At 42.8% G+C, this 26,635-nt stretch overlaps 1 protein-coding gene across 4 annotated transcripts in view; it reads left to right on the top strand.

Annotated features, from left to right (window-relative positions):
* The first annotated feature begins 706 nt into the window (after positions 1 to 706).
* Positions 707 to 26,635, top strand: part of MMD (monocyte to macrophage differentiation associated) — a 157,841-nt gene continuing 131,912 nt past the window's right edge. The window contains exons 1-2 of one of the 4 annotated variants that reach the window (XM_085617166.1): positions 707 to 3,155; positions 9,055 to 9,149. In XM_085617166.1, the coding sequence (XP_085473292.1) occupies positions 9,076 to 9,149 (74 nt within the window). In that variant the 5' untranslated portion in view covers positions 707 to 3,155; positions 9,055 to 9,075. Of the gene's footprint in view, positions 3,156 to 4,006; positions 4,129 to 9,054; positions 9,150 to 26,635 lie in introns of those variants that run through there. The other 3 variants (XM_085617165.1, XM_085617167.1, XM_085617168.1) reach the window with 3 other exon arrangements.

The raw sequence follows: 26,635 nt of genomic DNA, 5'->3' as shown, positions 1-26,635 counted from the left end.
TTCTGTAACAAAACTGGTCCTAATGTAAAGCACTCTGATACCGAATGTCTTCAGGTCTAGTTCATGCTAAATAAAATAAAATGTGTAGCCTGCATGTGGGCCAGATTCTTATTATGCATGGAGCAACGGTTTAGTCTATTTAATGAAACCAAACAGGTTTTTGGGACAGCAAGAATGCCGAACATACATATAGGGTGTTTCTCACAATGTGATAATGAAGAAAAATGTGGCTTTGCAAAATAAAATATTGCCTGGGATGACATAATGACTACAATTTAGGGTTAAAGTACATTAGTTAGGTCGCGTAAATTATTCAAGTTACTGGACCTGCAGATCTAGTAACTTTTTTATGATTATTCGAGACCTGGTAATAAGTCATGAAAACTGTATACTAAAACACCTGAACTCTGGTGATGGTTATACACAAACATGTTCGATTTCTAATTTTACTCATATCATTGTTGATGTAGCTGAAGAGTTACATACACTCTCTTAGGTCTACATGAAGAGACTGAAGATGGCCAACAAAAGACATTTGTGCTATAGATACAGAACGGTGACTACCGTTAACGACCTGATCAGTTAACAGTTGCAGCAATCTGCCAGTTAATCAAGTCCTTTGGTAACAACGCCCACTTTCATAACCACGCCCAAGAAGTACCATCTGCTGAGAGAAAGCAGACGCCATCGGGACGTGACACGGGCCCTGGTGGTTTGTAGGAGCAGGAGGTGACCAGACGGCCTTAGGCCTTGGCAGACTAGGGAATTTCTGCAGCTGAGACACAGGGTAGCCCCTGGAGAACGCACGCTGCGCCGTGGCGCGACTGAGGTTGTGGCTCGGACCGCCGTAGTTCGTGACGCATGGTGACGAGAGATATGCCGAGTGGCTCTCGGCGCTCGAACACACCACTGATGATGCTGCGGGGCGGAGTCAGCGGCAGCGTCAGTTACATTGAGGCCGCCTCGGAGAAGAGTCCGCTCACCGGCACCGGTCCCGTTCATACGGGTCGCCGAGGTTTTCCAGCTACCTCGGGCCCGGACGTCGGCTCACTTTTGAAACTCGGGGAGCCCGCTGTCTGACAGAAGGTCAGATGAGGTGGCTGGGTCGTGTGCTGGTGAGGGTCGGTGCCGTGAACATTGAGGGATGGTGCTGGTAAGGGGCTAGGTAGGTTGAAGGAGCAGAGCCGGTGAGGAGCTCGGTAGGGTGCCATTGAAGAGTATGGTGTGATACAGTGCCAATATAGGGCAAGGGGCCATGCCTGTCGAGGGTGAGCGGCTTGGTGTAAAGGGTTAAGAATGAATGGGGGTACAGCGCCACAGGGACAGAAGTAATGGTATCTTAGATTAACACATCTATGGCATATTGGCTATCATAATTTCATGTTTTACAGTCTGTCGTTGGTTGTCTTGGGTACACAAGATGCAGAAAGACACAGCGCTTGCCAGGGCCCTGGTAATCTCCCATTCCTGCATTCCATGTGTCGTCTCTCAGTGCTAGCCCGTTTAATATGGAAATAAACGGCCACAATCTGCCAAATCCAGGCGAACATACAGTGTTTTCGTCTACAATAGACTCGCATCCCTGATTCAGTCATATGTTCGCGTCTGTTTGCTTGCCAAGTTTTCTCGGTGACAGTTCCTCATGTGATTTACACCCTCCAATCTGAAGGAATTGTCATTTTTTTGGGTTTGTATAATCCCTGACACTTAAATTCTAATTTCTGGTGGATGTGCTTAAACATAGACCCTAATATACCGGAGGAATTTAATGTGCTACATAGATTGTTTATTGAGGAATCCCTACGGAGCATTCTTTTTAGTTAACACTTTGACAAATGTAAAGATGATCCGTTTGAGGCCGGCTATAAATCAGGCCCAATTGTTCCTCAGGCTGAGTGCCATGCTAATTTCTTGTTGTGTCTGATATTTTGATTCCCCATTGTGTTATTGGAGGGTGGTCTGCACAGTTCCTCTAGAAGTGTACTGCCCATGTGGCAATATATTGAAACACGGAAACTAGAATGCTGCTTGTTGCAACTCTGCGACTACGTGAAATCGTGGAAAAAGATATTTCTTACTGCTGTAATGACTTGTTTCTGTTCCCCAATCTGTCGTTCTTCTCTTAAGGAAACCTTTCTAAAAATAATCGTAGTAAGAACGAGTTTGCTTTATTCAAAACTGTGAATTTGTATTATCAGAATTTTTTTTTTTATCATGTCAGTTCTTGAATGTGTTGTCAACTCGTGACAGTTACATCGATGGAATGAGACAACAGAAGAGGGTTCATAGAAGTTTAGTGGCTGAGACTTTGTAATGGAGCTTTTTAACTGCAGATTTATTTAGGTGGCTTTCTATTCTACCGTATTCAGTGAAATGGTCCTAGCATACACAAATCATTTTTGGCTCCACCCAAAAGGATAAACAGTTGATACTAATGCGCATATTAGTTTCTGTAAGTGCTGTCGTGCAGGGGCATGGGGTAGAAGGAATATCAGTTCTCTAGATCGGCTATGGTATTCGCTCAAAGATTAAAATATATTTTTCCTGGTCTAATTGTAATACTTGTTGCTCATCCATTAGTTAACCCGCACAGAGTTGGCTCTGTTGCCATTCTAGATCTGTTTGGAAATGCTGACGTAGTAACTATGGACCAAATGCCGGTGGTTCTGCAGTATTCTAGTCTATAGGTGCATCCAGGTGGTGCTTCAAAATGTATGTGAAAGCAGTATTCTTGTGGGATGCCATTGTTCCGTGCTGAACAGATGGAGAAGGACTCCTATATGCTTTAACTCGATGCATATAGTCCTTTTTTAAAATTTTATTTTGTAGCTCGTTGTGGCAGAGGCATCTGTAGTTTGATGTTTAGGTATTTACATCCTAAGTTAACGGACAACAAACTTGGAGGGAGGTGATGAAAGTCCCTCGTAAATTGTTCCAGGCCGTAGGAGTTTCCTCCCAGTTACAAATGTGATTACAACCGCAAGTGATTTGCTCAAAACCGCATAGTGTAAAACAAAGCGGTGAATGAACGAGCTTAAATATTTTGGGCATAGTTTCCTGCTGGGGGAAATGAGAAAGACAAAGGGAAGACCATGTGCAGCTTTGTCTTTTTAAGCCCTGGCTGAATGCTGTGGAATGCAGTCAGATTCTTTCGGGTAAGTTCTCTTTGATGTGGCATATTACAGTCCCATTTGTAGTGCGAGCTGGGTGGGCCCCATGCTTATAATGCGAGTAAAACATTAGGAAGCAGACATCTGTGGTAGCTGCCGCACGTGCTAGGACGTAGCCATTTGGAGCTTTCAACGGCCTCCTATCCCAAGTTCATAGTTAGGTTATGTTGAAATGACTTCGAAAGGCCACGGCTGCCCCAGAAGGGGCTTCCCTGCACTAATCACCTATCTGGCCACATTCATTTTAGAAATATTTCTATGCCTACCCTTTCTTTACATACCCTATGTTTCTCTAAATACAGTTTCTGTTTTGCCCTGCACCTTCCACCCTTTCTTTTGACCGCAGCATTTCTTCTGCTTCCTTCCCGGAAGGACACTCGAATAGTTCACGGTATAGACCCAAGAGCAGAATTAAGGAACTGAGGCGTAGCGCTTATGTGATGACGACATCAAAAAGAAAAGCTGAAGTCGCCTCTTCCTTTATCAGCCTCAACGTTGCCCTGTGAGATGCTTGAGAAAAAGGAAAATCGCACAAAGGAACATTTTATGGAATTTTGGTGGTGGGGAAGACAGATGTGAGGGGGCACGAACGTATACTGAAATTAGTTACTCATACAAATCCTACTGTACTACCAGATGGATTGGTAGGCATTGCATCTGAACAGTTAACCAAGGAACAGAGGAGCGTTGAAGTGCCACCCATCAATGCTCACGTTCTGTTTTTCATGTATTTTGAAATAAATCATGCATTTTCTCTTCGTTTCATTGGCATACAAATGTTATTTTCAGCATGTGTAAAGTTCCGCTTCTTTCTTCCCTGGCACTTCATGGCACAGAACTATAGACGGGCAAAGATCCACGACGCCAGGGCCTGACTTGCCGGGTGGTACTCTCTCTCTCTCTCTCTTTCATCACTTTATCAGCATGGCTGCAGCACCCAGCAGGCCCAACAAGACAAGTAAGCTGCTGGCCGGACCACACGAATACTTAACTGTGCGGCAAGGAAACAGCATGAAGTACTGTGCAGCAACCTGATTCATTCTGGCAGCTCTCAATGTCGTAATTTAAAATCGTAGTTGGCATGTTAGATTCTGCATGAGACATCAGATCCAGCATGGCATGTCCAATCCAGCCTGGCATGACTTGGATCGAGTCTAGCATGTCAGATGGAGCCTACTGCGCCAAATCAGGCATGATATGACTTTCATGTCCGATCCACAACCTTTTTTTAATCATCTTTAGGGGCTGAAATGTTACTATTGATTTTATAGTCCTCTGAAGAATGAATGGCTGATTCTGTTGGGGATCAATCTTTGAGCTGCAAGTGTCTCTGAATGGTTCTCAGCCTACCGAGGTGTTTTACTGGCATGGTTGGGCTTTTGCCTGTCATTATTGTTTTTCTTGCTTAAGCTGGACCTGCTGTCTTGGCCCTTCTCCTGGTGGAATAGATGAAACTGAACTTTGGTTGTGAGAATTCACCCATGAGTAGTAAGATTTCAACCTCTCGTGTATCTGTGCTATTACTCTGAGGGTGAACTGCTCTTTTGTAAACTAAGACAGGCCATTGCACACTTATCATTACTTTTAGTATGAGCGTTTTTATTTTTACCGTTATTGCCTTGATGTGCACAAGTCAACTATATTTCTTAATATGCTTTCACAGTAGAATTGTTTCATGTAATGGTTTCTGATCTTGAACTCTTAAACATAAGATTATAACAAGGAAATTAAGCAATATATATTTTGTTATGTAAACTTGTGTTAAGTGTCTACTCTGATTTGGTAGTCTTGACATTGTACATGTATTTTTGTTCGTTGAAGATAAGATTTCTGCAGTCTGACATGTAATTGTGCAGTTGGTTCCTTACCTGTCCCGTAAACTGTTACTGAAGAAAGTCGAGGTAGAACTGTGTTCAGTATCGAATTCATGACAAAGTTTATTTTGAGTAAGTCATTGAAGGATCTCCTGAGAGCTCCTTTTGTCTGCCTCGTAACGGTATGGGTTTTAAGTCTCCGTGCTACAAATGTACAGTTAGAGGACACCACCATAACATTTTATTGTTTTCAATAAGATGTTCTATAATATCTAGGCATACTTTGTTTTTGGGTGCATAGCACAATCTTGCTATCTACTCTTGAGGAATTATGTCTCTCGCTACCAGGTGAGTTTTTTCTGAACCCTTCCCCTCGCCATGATGTTCTTCTGGTGACAGTTTGTCTTTTGTGTATTTTAGTAAGGATGTATAATTTGAGGAGGAAGGGGGTTTTGAAGTGCTCAAGCAGTAAACAAACACTTTTGTAACATGCAGTTCCAAGCTATTTTATCAGTCCCTAAGGATTTGCCTATACATTCAGAGGTCAAATCTATCCTGATTCCTATAGCCAACACCACATACACAAAGTACATTATTGGGTAGAAAAGGGTGAAATTGTCTCTCTTTGGCGAGGAGTCACTGCCCACTTGTTCCTGAACACACAAACACATAGTCTTTGCTGCTTCTGGGCAGTATCCAAGTAGTCTGTCAGTAAAAAAAAATAGATATCTTAGGTGCTGAATGTTGGTGTGTCCTGGAAGAGAGAACCTGCATAGACGCTTACTTATGAATATTATCTCTTCTGGCATATTTTTCATATTATCACATCTGTCAGTTTGAGATGGATTGGCACTTTTATGCCACTAGCAGAGTTGAAAATGATGGATTCAGCCCAGATCTAATAGTGACTGGGTTTGAGTGTCTGAAAAGTTTCAGCTTTCCGTCCATCAGCTTATTGTGTTTGCTTTGTTCCCCCTAAGTTGGCAGAGTATGCCCAGATACTGGTCATTTGCTCACTTTGCCACTGGATTCAAGCTAGCCTGGCTGATGAGGGATGTTACCCCCGACCCTAGGATGCTTGTTTGTGGTCCATGGAAGACCTGCCTTTGTAGTTCGGACATGAGTGTTACCATGAGAAACAGGTACAAGACGGATTTGCATATGGTCGAGTCTGAACTGGGGTGGCCAAGTGAGCAAAAGAACAGTGATGGATTCAACCCAGATCTAATATTGACTGGGGGTGAGTGTCTGAAAAGTTTTAGGGCTCCGTCCATCATTTTATTGTGCTTGCAGAGTTGAAAATCCAGCCAATCGTTCCAGCATTTTGCCATAAAAAGGCAGGTGAGTGATATTGGAGCAGCTGCAGCCGTGTCTTCACACCTTCACACCTTCACATGCAATAAGGGCATGCACCACTGTCCTAAGGAACACAATTTAGAGGTGATCCAGACGTCAAGAAATGCCCTGTACATGTTAAAAAAAACCAGTCTGGTAAGCCTTGCACACAGCCTTTAATGTTGAAGTGGCGATGCAGTATACTAAAGTTATAGAGGACTAAGAGCCACATGTACGGCGATGACATTTTGCGAGTCCCTAATTGTGACTTTTGCGACTCGCAAACTGTGATCTACAATCGTGTCTCAGAGGCAGGCCACGATTTGCGACCCATTGAGAATGGCCTGCAAGGACGGTGGCCTGTTGGGGTCAGCAGATCACCATGTCTGTGATTGCTTTTTAAATAAAGCATTTTTAAAATTGAAATGCAGCCCGTTTTTGGTTTTTAAATAACGATTTTATTTAAAAAATTCGGCCCGTTTTTCTTAAAGTAAAACGGGCTGCATTAAAAAAAAAAAAAAAAAGCAATCTTTTCATTTTTTACGAGCTGGCACTAGCAGACAGTGGTCCGTGGGACCACTGCCTGCTCTTAAAAAAAAGTGGCGAACATATTCACAAAGGGGAAGGGGTAAATTGGGGACCCCTTCCCATTTTTGTGAATGGGTTACCACCTCCTTCACGGAGTCAGTAAAATATGAATGTTTCTTGCGACCGCATTCCGGTTGCAAAATATTCATACATGACCCTGCGACTCGCTATTAGGAAGGTACACCCTTGGCACGCCCCTTCCTTATACCAACTCGCAAACCCTATTTTGTGAGTCGGTAGTAAGTCACCGTCTCGTAAAATAGGCTTAGTATCTGCTAAAAGCCGTTTTAGCAGTTGTAAACCACCCTATTCACCTTTTTGACTACTTAAACAGTCGTACACGTGGCCCCTAATTCTCTTCCATCTGTTTTCTGTGTGTGTGTGTGTGTGTGTGTGTGTGTGTGTGTGTGTGTGCGTGCAGTTGAAGACACCCAGAAAGGAGCTCAGTTAAGTGTCGTCGTGATTGCAGTTATAGCGTCTTTAGGGATTCTGAAAGATAAGCTTTCTGATCAATAGCTGAATTTTATAATTTGTACAGTCCCTTCATGCACCAAATAATTCCCCGGAGAACTGAGGATGAATGTGTAAGAGGCTCTTCTGTTCCTTGTGTGTCATTAGTTGAGTGTAGGGTTATGGAGTCGGCACACTCCTTTGTAGTATCCTGTAATGGGACAGTGAGATGTTAATGCAAATCAATCGGGTGCTGCCTCTCAACTATATTGGTGCCAAAGGATAGTGTGACAGCAAAACATAATTTATAACAGAAGCCGCTCTACAATAGTATAGTTACTGTTCCAGCATGAGTCCATATTTGTCTTATTTATTGATGGAAGCAGGAAAGTCAACAAGAACAATTAGTGTTCTATTCTTCATATTTACTTTGTTTTGTTGAAGCCTGAAACACTAAACAACCGTCATGTTTTGTACTGTAGACATATCGAGGCTCGGTGTTGATATTAAATAAATATGTTCTGATTCTTATGTTGTACGTCTACACCGTTGACATCGGATATTAGTTGAATAGGCCTTAGCTCCCTGGTGCTTCTGGCATTAAAGTTCTTCTGTCCAAGACCCCAACGGTAGAGCATTTAGACAATTGAAAAGTTTTAGGCTACCACACAGCCTGCGTTTTTTGTCCTTGGTGGAGTGAGACATTGTTAAAGCTCTTCACTACCCATAGCACCCACTACAAGATACTGGATGTAAATCCCATGGACTAGACGCCTAGCTGCAGCATTACAGATCCTGTCTCGCAGTACATGACATTAGAATTTGGCCAAGTCCAAGAGCAGGAACGCTTGCATGTCAATTGGTGTGCTGAAAGGGTATGTGCTTTGCCACATACACCGCATTCACCTATACTCTGAAAACAACACTCTCTGGTGCACATATGATTATTGCGTCCACTCGAATTTCAAAGAGTGGCGATATACCTGCTCACGTGGGACGATCGATCTGCCTAATTGGCCTCAGTTTTCTGATCATGTGAATCTCTTCTGGATTGCTGACAATTAGAAATTGGGCACCCTGAGCCCAAACCGCCATTCCCTAAACCTAGTTGCTGGTGTGTCTCCGTTATTCAACTTGCCTCTCTATTATTTTGAACAATGGCTTGTCCTCCATTCTCTCTCTCGACACAGCTTGCTAAACTGCTAATCTACTCGCAAATAAATCCACAAATCTTCTCCCCCCCCCCCCCCCCCCCCATGTATGCAGCCGAACAGTACAGTCAGTACTGAAATATACATTTCAATTTGTATTTTGTTCTGTGAGAATTTGCTTTATGCACCTATGTAAGGACCGTTGCACTTATCTGTATTTGTGCTAATTTCGTTCAGTAATGGGGACAATTGTAAAATGCTTTGCATATCTTAAGACTAATACTTCGGCCATGCTTGTTTGGTGTCTGGGCCATGCATATCCCACCCATTTACTTAGACTAGATTTCATATTTCCAATGTGTCCATTTAGAAAGATCATTCGTTTGGTTTGTGTCATGTATTCATTGTTACAAACTGGTAAAGGCAGTTCCCATAACACATATTTTATAGTTTTTGGTGTTTAACATGTGGCTAGTTCGATCTTTTATATGCTACTTGTAATGCTTTTGATCTCATTAAAGTAACTTTGTAAATGTTTCTTTACAGGCTGGATGAAGTCGGTACCAGATGCCAATGGCAAATATGTTTGTGAAATACGTTGGAATTCTAAGCAGAATGAAAAGTACGCGGAAACTTTTGAGGTAAGAAATTTACTGTTTCTCTTGTGGGACATGACCAGCTTGCTATTTGTTTCCCGACTATTATTTGTTTTTTATTAGTATTTTTGTGGACAGTTTTTACTTTGGTTGTGGAGACGGATTTTACTGGCAATAATCCTTTGGAACTTTGCAGCCTGGTTACACAAATGATTGCATGCACAGGCAGGTATGAATTGTGAAACACACAAATATTTCCCAAACTCTTTAAAAGTACTTTCTCGAGGGATTGGCTGCCATTCAACGTGGCATTTTTTTTATTTTTTTGCACCTCATTTTTAATCATAGTACTGCAATCATCTCTTAATATAATACAAGAAACGGCGTGTTGTTGCAGCAGTGGATTTACTTTAGTTACCACCATATCAATACCAGGAAATTGCTTGCTATCTCAGTTTCTAGATATATAATTTCTTCTTTTTCTACACCCACGTTCACACCTTGATAGATCTTGTATCACTGGTTCACGTGTAGTTTCACCCCTGCTGTGCAACAGGCATGTTTGTCGCCGATACCCGGAAACTGAGGGCCAGACTCTCCCATTTGATCTAAAGGCATGTAATGACCTACCTGTTGGAAACACTTTGGAAGTGGTCCACTTTTTATAAATTCCACAGGCCCACTTCACAACTTAATTCAATATATTTGTGCAAACAGGTTTTATGGATACAAGTTCAATTTGTAGACTTTGATTTTTCCAAATGAAAATCGATTTACTCATGTGAGATATGACACAGTTATGGTGTAATATGTGAGTGTTAATCTGCCTCAGAGACGGGAATTGGTTGTTTCTGGGTAGGAATGCCATGAAAATGTAGTGAACACCTACAACCATACAGGATTGTGGTTTCTTGAAACCTTTTCAATGTGCTGTCCCACACAGTATGTACTTCTAGATTTATTTATCAAGGGCTCTAAAAAATCCCTACCTGGGGGTTGTGGAGTTAGCAACCTCAAATATTGTTTTTGTGCGGAGTAAGGACTTTGGCCGCAGAGAAAATGATTTTCCTGTGGAGAGAGAGAAGTGTGTGAAAATGCACGTTTGCAAAGCATATATACACATAAATTTCATATCACATGCATTTACAAATGTGCAGCTGCTTACAGATGCAAATCTTTCCAGGATCAATCCAAGAATTCTGTGAGAATTCCCAAAAATGGTAAGCCCTTCGGAGCATCTGCTGAATTTATAAAATAAAGTTTTTAGATTCACTGTAAAAATTTGATTAAGGTGATGTTATATCAAATGTCACTCCCTAAGTTAGAACACATATATGCCTCTTTAGCCTGATCACTAAAAGTTTTTTTTTTCTTTCTGATAGACCATCTCAATTTCGTACTGTTCTTCACTCCCTAATCCTACCCCCCTTCCTTGTTGGTGTATCTCCAGGATCAATTGAGAAGCCTCTGCGCCTCATTCCTCAGACATCATTATTTCTTTTGGCTTCTAGCACACTTTAAATGTTAACTACAAAAACATATTTTTCTCCTCCAACTTTTTTCTTTGACATCCATTGATGAGCCCTGGTCTGCCTCACAGCTATTCTCCATTGGATCACATCCACTTTTTTATGCTTGACTTCTGTAAGACTGATTGTCTACTTTCCCTTAAGTTCTGTACCCATGCACCTCCAGTTCCCATCTTTTTACCACCAGACACTCACCCTACTCCTTGAGCGAGATACTTAGGAGTACTAATTAACTCGGCTATGAGCTTGGAATCCTTAATCAAATCTATGTCCATGACTGCCAGATTTCAAGTACTCAACATTCTCAGAATCTGTCCCTGCATCCCATTCTACAGGGCCAGACCAATTTCTGTTCATTCTACTTACTTGGATCCAGCCTCCGGAAAAGACTTCCAACTGAACTAGGTGCTATCACCTCTCTCTCACCAATTTCTAAATCTCTTTAAAGATCTCTCTACCAAACTATAAAGATAGTGGACCAGCTAAACCTTGTGCACTCTCTCACTCAATACTAGGCATTGCTAATATGTCTTTCATGAAAATATCTTGATAAGCACATATTCATTAGTCTCAACAATCTACCTAGCCCTTTGAATTTATCTGTTTTGTTTTGTCTATGTCTTGTCCAAATCCACCACTTGTCGTACTTCCCTCTTACAAAATTCTATCTGTGTACCAACCACAACTTTTGTTGTGACCCTTGTGTACCATTAGTGACCTTGTGTACCATGATTCTGTTTCTTTCTACAGCACTCCTTGTCAGAGCGTTAATTTCCTCTTTTGGTCATTATTTGGAGGCTGTGTAAGAAGTAAAATTAATACTGGTACACACGTTGCGATCCATAATCTTTTAAAGTATGGTTTACACAAATAACAAACGTCATCCTGATCAGCTAAAGAAAACGTTATTAATTTCCACCAGTTACAGATGGGAACACAGTAACCATTTAGCATAAACCGGTACCTTTCCTAAAAAAAAGAAGTTTCCTCTCTGGTAGACATGGGGCCTGATTACGAGTTTGGAGGTCCGACTGCCACTGTGGTGTCGGAATCACCACTACCGACTAGGAGATCCTGCCAGCCCTATTACGATGTTGTCAGATTTCAGAGTGTAAGACCGCCAGAGCACCGCTGACACCGACATCCATTCGCAGACCACCTCGACGCCAGTTGGGGGGGAAAGCAGCTGTCATATGGCGGTACAGAGAAGTTTCACTGCCATCCGAATTACGAGTTGGTTTACCGACAAGTTGACCGTGGCAGTGGGGCCGCCTGCTTCGTGTTGGCGGAATCCAAGGTTTTAGAGTGCATACTCATCCAGTTCCTTTTCTTCCCTTCAGTCTCTGACGTTGATCTTTTTCTGCAGGGTCCCCCCTTCAAAGCAGCATCTCGATCCTAAAGAAATCCACTCTTTTGGTGCCGAAATCCAGCTAAGTCCGTTTTGTACTATTTTCCCATTGACTGGACTGGGCGCATATGGGCCAGACTCCAACAATGGGTGGTTGTTTTTTTTTTTTTTTAACATTTCATGCACATGTGTAAATTAACCACTTGTGCAGTCAAAATATACACACATACATTCACAAAAATGAAAAAACATTCACCCCTGTCAGAAAACTTTCAGCCGGCTGCAGGAACATCCTATACGGTGGGTGGTTGACTGATGCCGTGGTGGTCTTCTTCGTACTGCCGCCACGGCAATCGGACAGTCAAACTCGTAATCAGACCTTTAGCTTCTTCTCTGGTAAACTTTGTTACTACACTTACCTCAACCATTGGTTTGTCTCAGTTCTTGTAAATAAATTTCTGTTGCGTTTACTATCTCGTATGAGATGTTGAACCGTTTTACCTTGGGAAAATTCTGCTCTGGAAACCCAGGGTTAGTGGTTAGTCCAGTATGGTTAATCTTGTGTCTTTCGGAATCCTCATTTCGACTTTCCAAAGAAGAGTAGGCATTGCTTTAGAGGAGCGATAATTTACTCCCTTCAGAGTAAATCAGTTCACCTATATTACTCAAGTGTCCATTCATTTGATATACATCAAGGAGGGGCACAATTGGGGGCATATTTTCATTTGGGCATATTCTCTGAGTAGAAAATGGAGCATAGGGTCCGTATAGTTGAAACCACATCATGTGGGATTTCCGTATGTTCTCTCTGTAGTATAAGTGAGAGTAAGCCCACTTCATGAAATTTTCAGTTTTTCTTTAGGGGCTTAAAAGCACACCAGTCAGGGCAAAAGTTTGAACTTTTTTACCATTTCATTGAATGCACTAAGGAACAAATGAGCCCCCTTGATAGTTCAGAGTTACTTGTATGCCTAAGTCACTGTAGAACTTGCATTTGTTCCTAATAGAAAATAGCTTCCCTGCTCCTGCTTCCATTCACAGAACCAGTATGATCCATTGCTTTATTGTTAGAGGCATAGTTGCTCCCATACCTTTGAAAACCAAATGCATGGAGGACCTGCAGAGCAGCACTTTGTAACTGTGATGCCCATGGTCCTCTAGTTGAAGGAAAAATTGTCCAGCGTATTCTGAATGGTCTGTTACAGGCTCAACACCTGCAACACAGTTTCAGCTCTAGGTTCGCACAATCCCTTTACCACTCTGTACTCTTCAGCACCTTGTCTTTTAAGCTGTATTTTACAAGATAAAAATGTAACAACGAAGTTTTGAGGTTCTGTAACCTAACTGTGCATTGCTCTGGAAGCAAATTGAAAACCATATTCTTCAGCATTGGATTGTTTATAGAGTCACATGTTTGAATCGTTCCCTGTCTGTCTTCAAGCTGGGAGTTTGACAGTGATCTTTCATTAGCAGTATCAAAGAAATTGCACAGGAAAATAACCAAGTCACTTTAGTAGAACAATCGCCTTATTAAGAAAGACTGCTGTATTTCCTTCAGATGTGAAGTGCATCCCAGAATTTTAGATGGCAACCACTTTTTGAAATGCATGTAGAGAAAGCCCATCAAATCTGACACAAACAAGACATTCACTGGGGCACTGCAGTTTCAACTGCAGCCTTTTCGTGGAGCTAAAAGCAGAGGCTTTTCCTTCTACAAAGGTTTTTCCAACCATATGGCCCCCTGCAAAATTAACTCTTGTATCTATCAAACTACACACAGCCTTAAATATCCTCTTCCCTCAAATAGACCAAGCTGCTCAGGTTACACCAAACAGGCATCCACGTGGAAGTCCCCCAGACACAGTAAACAGCAGGACTCATTGCATCACCAGTGACTCTCTGTTGGCCCTACTGGTCATATCTCCACTTCACTCTCCACCTGGCTCTGTAGGTGGTAGGATTCCTGTCTTCTACTCTCAGCGGCAAGACGTAACAATAGGCAAATAGGTTTTGGATTTGGTGAAATACGGACAACCCCTGCACTTGTACAGAAACCTTTGCAAATCCTACAGTAACTCCTCATCATCTAGAAGTCTTGCAACGATAGGTACTGTCAATACTTCACGAAAAGGCTCAACTCCCAGCAAAGAAATGTTCTCCTTTCCAGTTTCTTCCTGGTCCGGAAAGAAATCAGGAAAGTTGGACTTCAGTTAGGACTTCTACCATTATTAGTTCAAAGTTCAGCCGTCATAAAATGCATGGCACCAGTGGCAGCATTCTTAAATTGTCATCGCATTAGATCATTCAGTATTTGAATGGCTGTCTGACCTATGAATTTGAGAGAACCATGTTCATTTGTTTGCCACTCCAAATTTTATACCTAAGGTGCATACATATTTCCCCCAAAGAAGCCCCAAACCGAAAATCCCACTGTAGTGGAGAGAGGGCACTGCACTCCTTGGACATACAAAGGTGTTAGAAATTCTATATTGATCGAAGTAAAACATTCAAACAATCTGACCAGCTCTTTATTGTCTTCGATAATTTTCCAAAAATGGTGTCTGCTCCCGATACAAAGGACATGAAATGGATTTCTCCAGCTATTGTTCTTGTCACCTGAATGGTCGTCCCTTACCATCTAGAATATATCCCCTTCAAAACAGAAATGTTGGACCTATAGCAGCATGAGTTTATCCGATACATGCTGGGCAGCTACATAGACAAGTTGCTATATATTCACAAGTCTTTACGTTGTTATATACTGATTCTGCTGTGTGGTAGGTGGTGGTATGGCATTCTCCAGTTCAGAAAGATTCTTGCAAATTTTGGTTTGAAATATTATTTTATAGTGTATGTTAGATATAATTGAATTCTGTATTAAATACTATTTCCTATTATAATTCAAACATATGAATATATAAAAGATCTAATGCTGTAGAAGAAAACAATGTTCTAATTTGTAAAAGCAGTTTTCTAGGATCAGTATCTTTCATTCGCATGCGGTCCTCCCTCTTTCCCTTTCAGAGGCTCTAGTTCACTAGTGCTTTAATGATTTGAAGTATGAATGTATTCTAGTAAAGTGTACTTGGTACTGATTCCTATAACATTTCTTTTATACAATTGTGTGACTCCTAGCTGGATGATGTTGAAAAATTCAGGCATATGAAACTATGAAAGATGCTAACAATGGAGAACTGTAGTTGCATATAAGTAATTTTTCTTTTCCTTTTCACTTTCCATCATCTGAGCGAGCTTATGAATTAAATACAAATTATTCAAAACGCACTTACGCCTCAGTCCCCCAGGATAGCGCTGCACAAATTATGCAGGGGGGTATATGACAGGGGGTTAGCGGTCCTGGATGTGAAATTATTCTACTGGGTGGCTCAATTGCAGGTGGTCAATGACTGGGTGTACACAGACAGGGATGAACCCGCCTATAGGGTAGACAGAATGGTTATGCCACAGGGCACTTGCGAGACTCTCCTGTATGCCCGGAGACCTCGCAAGTTGTGGCCGGAACCACACTAGGCTAGTCTTCCACTGCTGGCAGGAGGCATATCGGCTCCTGGGCTGGGCTGGCAAGTTAATTGGGAGAACTCCACTTTGGCAAGGGGAACTGTTGAGGGAAGTGACGACGTTAGCAGGGTTCAAGGGGTGGCAGCAGATAGGCATTGATTACCTAGGGGATGTCTGGAAGAGGGATGCCATCCGCTCTTTTGAATATCTCCAGAAGGAGTACAGCTTGCATACCTCACAGAGATCAGTACATACGCCTCAAGCATGCTCTACCCTCCCACATACCAAGTGGTACAATAATCCTGGATTACTCCCCGATGGAAGATTGTTTGTTACTTGATCCCATTGCGGGGAAACCCACATCCACAATCTATCTGAAATTGATCAACAATATATCCGATCCATCGGTTAGTCTCAGAGCGGCCTGGGCTCGGGACCTTGGAAGCCTCGATGAGTAAGACTGGCAGGATACGCTCCAGGGGCCCAGGGAGATCGCTATCCGTACTAGATTTAGGCTTGTGCAGTTTAAAATCCTTCATTGCACATACTATCCCCGCACCCATCTGTATACATGGGGAAGGTGTCAATTAGCGCTCTACGTGAGGGCGTGTCAACAAGAGGGCTCATTCTTCCATATCATATGGGAGTGTCCAGTGAACAGCTCATTCTGGGTGAAAGTTGCAGATGCAATGTCTAGGGTAGTGGGGGTGCTGGACCCGAAGTGGCTTCTTTTGCTGATAAAAGTGGACAATGACTGGTAGAGATATGTGGAGCTTTGGCTGGCCCTGGCTGCAGGGGTAGCGAAACGGAATATTGCTAGGCCATGGGGGGGTGCGGGCACCTCCTACATGGGAGGACTGAAGGCGGGACCTAGACTGGTGCCAAAGAGCGGAAGTAAAAGTGTACAAAAGCAGGGGGTGCACTAAAAAGTGGAAGAAAGTATGGGCGCACTGGCACGAATATAGAGAGGCGGGTGCCCTCTTGGAGGAGTAGTCCATTTGTAATGCTGGATGACACTTGTGTTTCCCCGAGGTGTAATTCCCAAAAGATCCATGTACTGTTCCCCCAATGTGCTATTTGAACATGATAGTGTTCTGTGTGGTCTTATGAGCATTGTTCATATTAAAAAAAACAAAGATTTAAAAAAAAAAAAAAAAAAAAACTTGCTTACGCCAAGCCTGTAACCAGTGGTCACTGGGAAGGATCTTTCTCACAAAAATCTCTAGGGAACTATCTAGGAAAGGAGTTACGGTGATTTTGCTTCTTACACTGTCTCTGACAGCACCTTCTGTCGTGGATCTTTTTTGACAACAGCGAGGCATCTTCACCGAGAACACTGTCCTACTACTCTAGGCCATGGAACCTGCTGCAGACCTTGCCCCTGACCAGCTTCTTCTTGCTTGAACGTAGCTTTAGCTTTGTTAAACTCAATGATGTCTGTGTCGAGCAGGCCAATCCTCCAACATGCTGATCTACCTATCCTTTGATCCAGGTTCCTTTTATTGTAACCAGGGTCTGAATATCAAAACGAAGAATGGCGGGGCTTGGCAATCGGAAACAGTTTAAGTTTAATTAAAAAACAGCCGGGAATAGCAGCCACATATTTTATAGTAGCGTACTGAAATTCAGCTTGCCTTGGGTACATAGCATGCTTTATTCTGTACAGCAGGTGCAATAAAGAGAAGCTCATACCCCTCCCCCCCCCCCCTCCCCCCCCCCCCCCCCCATTTGAGCAGGAAATACTGGTCCATAAATTGTGTTCAATTTTTGATCTCAACCTGATAGAAGGGGCCATAAATACCACATGGAGATCACATTCTGAGGTGGTCCGGGTGGCTGTGTGTATCGTGTTTGTAATCTAGGGTGCTGCTTACTACGAGGCATTGTTTGAGCTTTATCTGATGAATGAACTGTCCGGTTGCTATTGTATCGTGTCCTTGGGTCGAATACAGTCGCTCTGCTGAGCCTTTGTTTGTGTGTGCGCATCCGATTTGTTTCTTAGGCATTACATCCTTGGGCCATTTGCTATTTACTACTGCAATTTTCCAGTTGTGTTTGAGGTTGTTCCATATCTGTTGTGTCCATCACAGGAAGTGCCAAGGGTGGACAGAGGGCAGCTTTGTTATGTTGATCTGGTAAAGGGCGACTCTGAAATTGTCACGTGTTTTATTGTGAATGAAAAATGTCCTAGCTAACGTAACGGAAAGTTTCAATTCTATTAAGGACTCTGAGGCGAGGATTATGCCTTCTTTCTTCACTTTTATTCCAATAGCAGCATGAAGGTAAACGAGGACTACGTTTCCCATGAACCATAGGGAAAAAGGTAGTCATAAAAGGACAACATGGCAACAACCAATCAACAAACAGCATCAATGTCCAACCCGGAGCGAGAGGGTCCCACATAGTCCTTTGCTAGTGTCCTCTCTTCCTCTTTCGGAGCGCGACAACAGCTGTTCCGTACTCTTCAAATATCTTGTGTTTGAGCGTCAGAACCTGCAAACAATAGAGACACATTACTCCGGGAAAACACAATCGAACCCTGTTACAGAGCAAGACAGGTTACACACATCAGTAAAGCGTCAATCACCACTGGAAAACGTCTACTTACTGTCATACGGGGAGGGATCTCCTCCTGGAGCAAAGGGCGGGATAATCCTCGCCTCCAAGTCCTTAATAGAATTGAAACTTTGTTACGTTAGCTGGGAAATTTTTCATTCTATGTCAGGACTGGAGGCGAGGATTATGCTTGTTCAAAGCTTGCCCACAACCAGCTGAGCCATATTTAGGACTGGCTTGAAATAGAACCTCTGAAAGGTGGAGTCCGAAGACCAATCAGCAGCACTGAGGATATCCTCAAGACGTGCGCCTAGGCCGAACGCTTTTGATGCCATTGCTCCACGAGCAGAATGTGCTCCAAAGTCCCGAAGGCATATACCAGCCTCTTGCATTACCCACCGAACCCATTTTGCGATGGTGGGTGAGGAAACCGCTTTAAAGGGTTTACGGAGCGCAATGAGCAACTGGCATTCTCCTGGGGGACGGAACTCCTCCGTCATTTCCTCATATGCCTTTAGACATTTGACCACACAACTTCGGCAAGTCCGGGAACGCCGGGTATGAGATTACCCTAGTATGGCATTTAGTACGCCGTAGCAGTGAAGGTGACCCCGTCAGGTGTGAGCATCCTTCTGGAAATATCCAAGGCCCGAACATCTGAGAATCTCCTGCAAGAGATCAAACAAAGGAGCATCGCTAGTTTCGCTGAAAGCTCCTTCCGGTAAAGAAACCGGTTAGGTTGCCAGGAGAGAAAAAGATTGAGAACCAGATGCACGTCCCACAAGGCGTAATAACGAGGTTCCGAAGGTAACGAAAGCCTCACTCTCCGAAACAGCTTGCAAACCAAGGGGTGCTCCCCTATAGGTGCGCCATTAACCGGGGCGTGGCCCGACGAAATAGCCGACCTAAAGGTATTAACGGACCGATAGGCAAAACCATCAGAAGCTAGCTGGGCCAAAAAATTCGCTACCTGAACCACGTCTGCGACCAAGGGATCGTAACCCTGCTGCCTACACCAACTGGCCCATCTGTTCCACGCGGACTTGTATATTTTAACTGTGCTGTCTGCCCAAGCCTTTGAGATGAGGCTCTCAGCCGCTCGCGAAAGTCCTGGGGTTTCCCATCTACCCCGGAAATCCGCCACACGATGAGAAACAGCGATCCCGCTGACACTAGCGGGTGAAGACCCCCGTCGGGATTCGTGAGAAGAGTGGGAGACTGGGGGAGTAGGATTGGAAAATCCCAGAAGAACTGGAAACCAAACTTGCGACCTCCATAGTGGAGTGACCATCACCAGGTCCACACTCTGCCTGCGAACCTGAGCCGAAGAGCGCGTGATCATCGCAAACTAGGGAAATGCGTATCCCTGTTCCAAGCTCCAATCCTAGAGGAACGCGTCCGTGGCAGCCTCCAACGGATCCGGTCTCCAACTGAAAAACCGAGGTGTCTGGTGGTCCAGTCTGGACGCAAACAGATCCGCTGAGAACGGGCCCCAATGCTCGTTCAGAGCCACAAATATGGCCGTGTCCAACATCCACATGCTGGAGTCTCTGAAGTGGCGAGATTGGAAGTCCGCCTCCAAATTGTCCCGACCAGGGAGATACTCCGCCGTGACTGATATCTGGCTGTCCAGGCAATACTGACAAACTTGCCGCTAGATCCGAGAGGGCTTTGGACCTGGTGCCTCCCAGATGGTTTACATACCGTCTGAATCCACCCCGGGAACTTGAGGGCGCTTGCTCGGCGGGTAGCCCGTGGGAAGGGGTACAGAGGGAGTAGGCAGAGTGGCCGGGGAACCCATGCGCTGTTCCAGGCGAGAGAACACCTCATTTATCTGGCGTGAAAGCCTGTCCTCAAGGGGGGATATAGCCTGACCCACAGCTTGGTAAATCGAGGAATCAACCGCCTCATAAAAGGCATCCCCCCCAGGGAATCTCTGCTAGAGGATCGTCCTCCTCTGGGAATTCGTCGTAATACTCCATGAAATCCCAAAGACTATGGAGTGGCAACTTAAACGGCCCTTAGAGAGGCCTTCAATAATAGGCTGGGTGTCAGCCAACTCACTGGCGGAACTGAAGCGCCGCAATTGCAGGGGATCAAGCCCCAAGGAACCACTGCTGGCACAAACAGATACACATAGCCACTACAACCCCAATGCCGGGGGGGGGGGGAAGCTCACCGGTCTGGGCCGAGTCCCTTCAAGAATCCCTGAACAGGGAAAGTACAAGACCTCACACGAGGCGTTCAATAAACATATACAGGTCTCTGTTTCAACTTCTCTTAACGCTGTTACAGCTGAGAAACAGAGCGTAAATCTGCAAGTACGGCCGAACGCGGGTTAACTTTACCGCCGATCGCCGTTACAGACCCCAAAGCGGGCGTTCTCCTCAGACCGGGCTCTTCCACAAAGGCGCGCGAGGTGTTTGAATTCCCTGAAGAGAACAAACATCGCGACGCGCCGTCCAAGACCTCCCGGGCCCTCTAGTGGCGGGAGGTCTGAAGAGCGAAGCCAGCAACGCGCCGCGTAGGGATGAGGAGATCCCCGACCCCGCGGCGCCTTTTTTGAACCAAACAATCGCACCGAAGCGCGAAACAAAAGCACGTGAAGCTAACAAACGAAAATATTAAGCCCATAAACGGGTAGCAGCGCCGCGAAGCGCGACACCTATAAATCAACAACCAATGAAACATGAGGTAAAACCCCACACGAGAAATGCGGAATTAGCATACATGAAATTACAGTCCAAGCAAAAACACTAGCAACACCTAATTAGCATTATAACATTCCATTAAGCACTACAGTATAAAAACTGAAGAGTACTTCTCTTGCTGCGGAGCAGCGAAGAAAGAGGACACTAGGAAAGGGCTATGTGGGACCCTCTCGCTCTGGATTGGACATTGATGCTGTTTGTTAATTGGTTGTTACCATGTTGTCCTTTTTTGACTACCTTTTTCCCTATGGTTCATGGGAAACATAGTCCTTGTTTACCTTCATGCTGCTATTGGAATAAAAGTGAAGAAAGAAGGCATAATCCTCGCCTCCAGTCCTGACATAGAATTTGAGTAGTGCAGGCAACAGTTACTCTGTGGTGTTCTTGACTCCTAAAAGTGGGAACTTTTTATAAATCAATCCGATGCTAACATCTTCAAACAAATCAAAAAAGTTCATAGAACAATTATGAATATTTATCAACATCACAGACTTTAATCGTCCACCATAATAAGTGATTATCAAAGTGCTCCATTGTAAACCCCCTGTTAAACGTCTATTACAGCTGTTCTTACCTTCAAGACTTGAGTTGTGTTTTAGATAATATTTTCATTCTGCTGCTCGGTTTGCCTAGGCGTTACATTTTTTTCTCTTGACTATGTTACGCTGGGCTTGCCTCCTTAGTGTCACCACAGTCCCTCTAGCCGGGTTCAACTTTGGACTCCACCACTATTTTATAGGGAACAGCAAAGTGTATTATAGAGAGCCTTTTGGAACCTCACACACCACTGGCTTCAGTATTTATAGTTTAGTGTTGACTCTTAATTTCTCATGAGAGAAATCAGATTGGTAGGGTTTATTTCAGCTGCACTCCCCTTTCCAATAAAATAAAGCATATAAATGACAACATAAGAGCGTTCATATATTAACACTTTTTTTCCCAGCTATGATCAAGTGCGCCTCACAATCGTATTTACTCAATATTTTCATCAAGTTACCATCAGCAGCAAATCAGTAGAGATTAAATCAGGGCGATGTAAAAATTCTAGTCTCATTTTTATATCTGTGCACAACCCATGCAGTGTGTAATTAAATTAACCGTGGAGCACCACACTAATTCCACTTGGGTATGTACTTAGCCCAATGCCCAGAACAGATTGTTTGGGGTCAAGGACAAGAAGGTTACATGGTAATTTTGTCCTTGGGACAAGTAGACAAGTAGGCCCAACCCCCTGCAGCACAAACCCTTTGGCTGCCAGATTACACTACCACATCATGGATCAGGGAAGGGCATTGTCTGCAGTTAAGGGAATAGTTGTGCTCATGTGTTATTGCCATTGGAACTTTTATTTAAGGTTCATTAATGCAAAGCCTTTTTTATTAGGGTGAGCGCTCTAAGGAAATGTAAGTTCAGCCTGTACTACTGACCGTGGTTCCAGTGTAAAATTGTGTACACACGTTTTCAAGTTTAACAATATAAGACAATGTATAATGCTTCCAGGAGGCTCTGATTATATGCAAAAGCTTGAAAGCAAGATTGATGATTCTGTGCTTTCAAAATATAATATACATTTAAAAAAATGCAACTAGAAAAAAAAAGTGTGAAATTCTTGATACCATTTCTTGAAAGCATCGTTTAGCAAAATGTGTTGAAGCATGCTAGTATTTTCCAAAAATATTCCTATTGGAAAAATCAGTGTAACCAGTTGCAACTAAATTATAGGGATCATGAAAGTAAGCATTGGCAAAGGCAATAGGTGTGACGTTAGTGGTCAGCTTTTTGGTTATGTCAATGCGTGCTTTATTTTGACGTGTGTTTTGTTCAACTTTATTGTTTTGGGAGCTGCCGGGCCCTCATCATTATAACAAACTATGGCAAAAACAAAAATAGTTTTACTCACAAAAACCAAACATTGCCACAGTAGTCCCTGTCACTGAACAAAACAACTTTGCGTACCAATATGCTCCTTGTGAAAGAGCATCAAGCCAGCCGGTAGATAGAGAGAGAATTTTAATAAAAACAAAATGCCAGATCTAAATTGGGGGCCCAATTCTTAAAGAAAGTCTTAAAAGTGCCCCAATGGCATATGTCCTTGCAATAGTGCAGATTTACGGCTTTCATGAATTCACAAGAATTTACAGAAGTAGGCCAGAAAATTACACTCCTATAAAGTATTTGTTAACTGCATTTTAGCACTGGCAAAGATATCCTAATGCGAAAATCTGTTGCGTGGTAACAAGTTCACTTTTCCACTAACCACTTTTTTCCCTAAACCCTGGAATACGTTTTACCTCTGCCCTTGTTAGGAGTAAATATCAAACCTTTCGCTATATGGAAAAATATTAGAGACCAGCTGATGAAAACCCATGAAACATGCGAGTTAGTAGGTTTGCACAGACTCAAAAGGGCATTCCAATCATGCGGAACTATTGCTTTCCGCTACCTCCAGCCCCAGTATGCAGATCTGTGGAAAGGTGGCAAAACAAGGGAATTGCTAGTACTTAAACCCTACTATTGTATGAACTCCGGCATAGTCAGAGGCTATTATCAAAGCTTTTATATAATTAGATTCCTGCCATAATTTGCCACCGCACTGCATGGTACCAAAGGGACATGCGGATTTTGTTACAGAACCAGTAGTTGTATGAAGCAACCTGTCCCATGGACAAGTAGATATTTTATTAAATTCCGCACCCCTGCATTGGAGGACAGGGAACAAATTGGACATTCTACATTGATTGTTAAGCCTGATGAAGGTGGGAATGCAGTTTGACCCATCTAATATAGACTGAATATCTGTCTTGCACAATAGCTCTGTATCTGATTGTTTTTATAGTCTATCCTGGAAATCATGAATTCGTTGTTATTAGCAGCTAGTCAGATGCTTGAATTGTTGCCGAAAGTATAAAAAACTGAGTTGCCAGCATTTGATTTTTGCTGATGAGATTGTACTTTTTCCACCAGATTTCACAGGTGGGTATTGTTTACGAAATAGAATAGAATATGCACGTGGAACCTGAAGGGTAACCCCCCAGTTTGATTTTATAAGCATGTTTATGGCCATTGCAAAAGTAAATTAAAGAAAGTGGTGGGACATATCCTCCAGGCAAAATGGAAAATAATGGCATGTGTCTTTACCTCCTGAAACTAAAGGGCTGGCATCTGTCTGGAGACACTATGTTGCTGCCTCACAGTATCAGATTTATCTACTTTCATTCACTGAAAAAAACGTATCATACTCATCAAAAAAACTTTTATTTGGCCAAAGGCCATAAAAGACCAGTCAAACACAAACCGGAATTAAAACAATTGTGAATCGCATCATAGGAACATGAATACATAATGTGTAATACAATGAATACAATTAAACAAAAAAATATTCGAGTGACACCGACTATAAGGGGTATCGTAAAGTGGCAAATGCATAGTGCAAAAAAAGTCATCAGCAAGTTGTATTCAGTGGTAGTCAGGTTGGAATACACATTACTCAATGAATATATTTTTATAAAAATGAATTCAAGATAAGAGGAAATTTAAAATGAAAATTAATTATGCTTCATAGCACCTTATAGCATGTTCATTACCCTGCAGAACGTATTTTCTGTGCTTAATTGCATGCTGTCCGTAGCTCACTACAGTCATAACACTCATAGAAGGTATTGTAAATAATAAATAGCTGTTTAATAGTGTTTAACATGAATATCCTTGAAAAGTGAAAGTAAAATAGTTTTCCTAAAACTGCAGTAAAATTTACACTACAGAATAGCATTATATGCAGAGAGGACTGTGCAGACAAATTATTACACGGGCACAAATTGAGCATCGTGGGGTACCTAACAGGATCCGGGAAGGCCACCATAAAGTGCAAAGTGCTTACACAGTATCATAAGATAGTTAGGTCATGAATATTATCTTCAAGCTTTCTGCAAAACCTGGTGGGTGGGTTGGGAGGATGGGCTTTTTGTGGGTGTTTTACTTTAATTTTGTATGTACTCTTATCCTATTTATATCTTACCTCTACCTTCCATGTTCACCCTCTCTACTACCAGGTAGCTGGGCCAGACTCTACCAATTCAGACGCCAATCGTTTTACCTCCCATTTGATTCTAAACAAGCCCATATCCAGCATAAAATCTCTCTGCATCGTGGCGAGCATCAACACTGTCTCTCTTAATACCAAAGGTCTCAATCATCCCGTCAAGAGGGGGACAAAAAAATCACAAAATATTGTAATAAACTAAAAGATTATAGTTTTCCTTAAAGAAGCCAAAAAGAAGCCAAGAAGCCAAAAAGAAGCCAAAATAGTGTATCTGGCAGCCCTAACTCTGAGAGATGAATGGGTTGAAGACGTGTCCTGCTCCGAAGCAGTTGGCAAAAAAAAAATGGGGTAATTATTTTAATCTCTAAAAAATCTGGGCTTTCAATCATCACAACTAAACAATGATGGCAGGTGGCTCCTCACCAGACTTTAAAACTGGGACAGAGGTATACACAACATTATATTTGTGCACCAAACTTTGATTGCCCTCAATTCTGGAAAGCTCTAAACTAAAAAATGTTCAGCTTCCACTATATGCCCTGATCTGTGGTGGTGACTTCAACTTCCCCATGGATGCAATATTAGATAGACACTTAACATCTAAACCCCCCCCCCCCCCCCCACCCCGGCGGGTTCATAATCCAAACTACAGTGAATTTAGCTTCTTTTCACCTCCTCACCCAAATTATTCACACATTGAATATTTACTCGTTCACAGCACCATGTTACAGTCAATAATAGTCTCAATTGAGCCAATGGTGATCTCCGATGGTGCCGCCACAACATGGGCTATACAAAATGATCCTACCACTGTCAAAAGCAACTCCTTTTGTTTGAACACTGAAATTCAGGAAAATGAGACCGACTTAAAAGTAGTTGATAGATATGTACAACTCTTCTTCAAGAGAAAACAGACGGCTGCATTAAAACTAAAAATAATGAAATAACGAGTAATCAGAAAAGTTTAGGCCTCATTGTACCACCCTACTATTGACATCTAAATAGAAAAAATGTCGATCTCCTAAATAGCATCCTACTGGAGAAGGCCTCTGCTACAGACAGACCCACCACAAATAGTCCACCTGAAAGGAAAAATCTTACATGCCTTCAGAGTTATTTTAGGCGACAAAGCCTTGTCAAGGCCTTGATGGAGTTCCAATTAGCCTTTACAAAACCTTTACCTACAAAATCATAGAGCCTCTTGACATGCTCTCAAACACGTTATGTCCACTGGCAAAGTCTTTGTCACTGAACCAATAGTGATCATTTTTATAATTCCAAAAGAGGGCAAAGATCATCTAGACCACCAAAAAATTACAGACTAATTTAATTTGCCTAATATGGAAGAAAAAATATACGCTAAAAGTTTAGCAAACTGTCAAGAAAATCTTACAGCAAAACTAATCATACAACTCTCAATAAGGGTTTCTCAAAGCAAAATTCACTACTGATAACATCAACACTTTTTGCCATGTCATTGAAAAGACTCCACTCTTTATCTCACCCTCAGTTCACCATTACCCTAGATAAGGAGAAAGCATTTGATAGTTTCATAGCTGTTCCTTGAGGCCGTGCTACAGCATTACAGCCTTAGGACACACTTCATAAAAGTGACTGTGGTCTTCTATGCCAACCCAGCAATGAGCGTAATATCAAATCAAATCAAATCGGGGATGTTTATTGAGCGCACATATCACCCAGAGGTCTCATGGCGCTGATCGACAACTCTGACTTTCTGGCTAGAGAGAAGATCTTGCTGGTTTAATGATCGAACAGCCATGTTTTTAACTCCCTACGGAAGCAGTTGTAATCGGTGGCAATGCGTAAGT

The sequence above is a fragment of the Triturus cristatus genome, chromosome 7 (genome assembly GCF_964204655.1).
Source record: "Triturus cristatus chromosome 7, aTriCri1.1, whole genome shotgun sequence".
Taxonomy (NCBI): Eukaryota; Metazoa; Chordata; class Amphibia; order Caudata; family Salamandridae; genus Triturus; species Triturus cristatus.
This window is presented reverse-complemented; position numbering and strand designations above follow the sequence as displayed.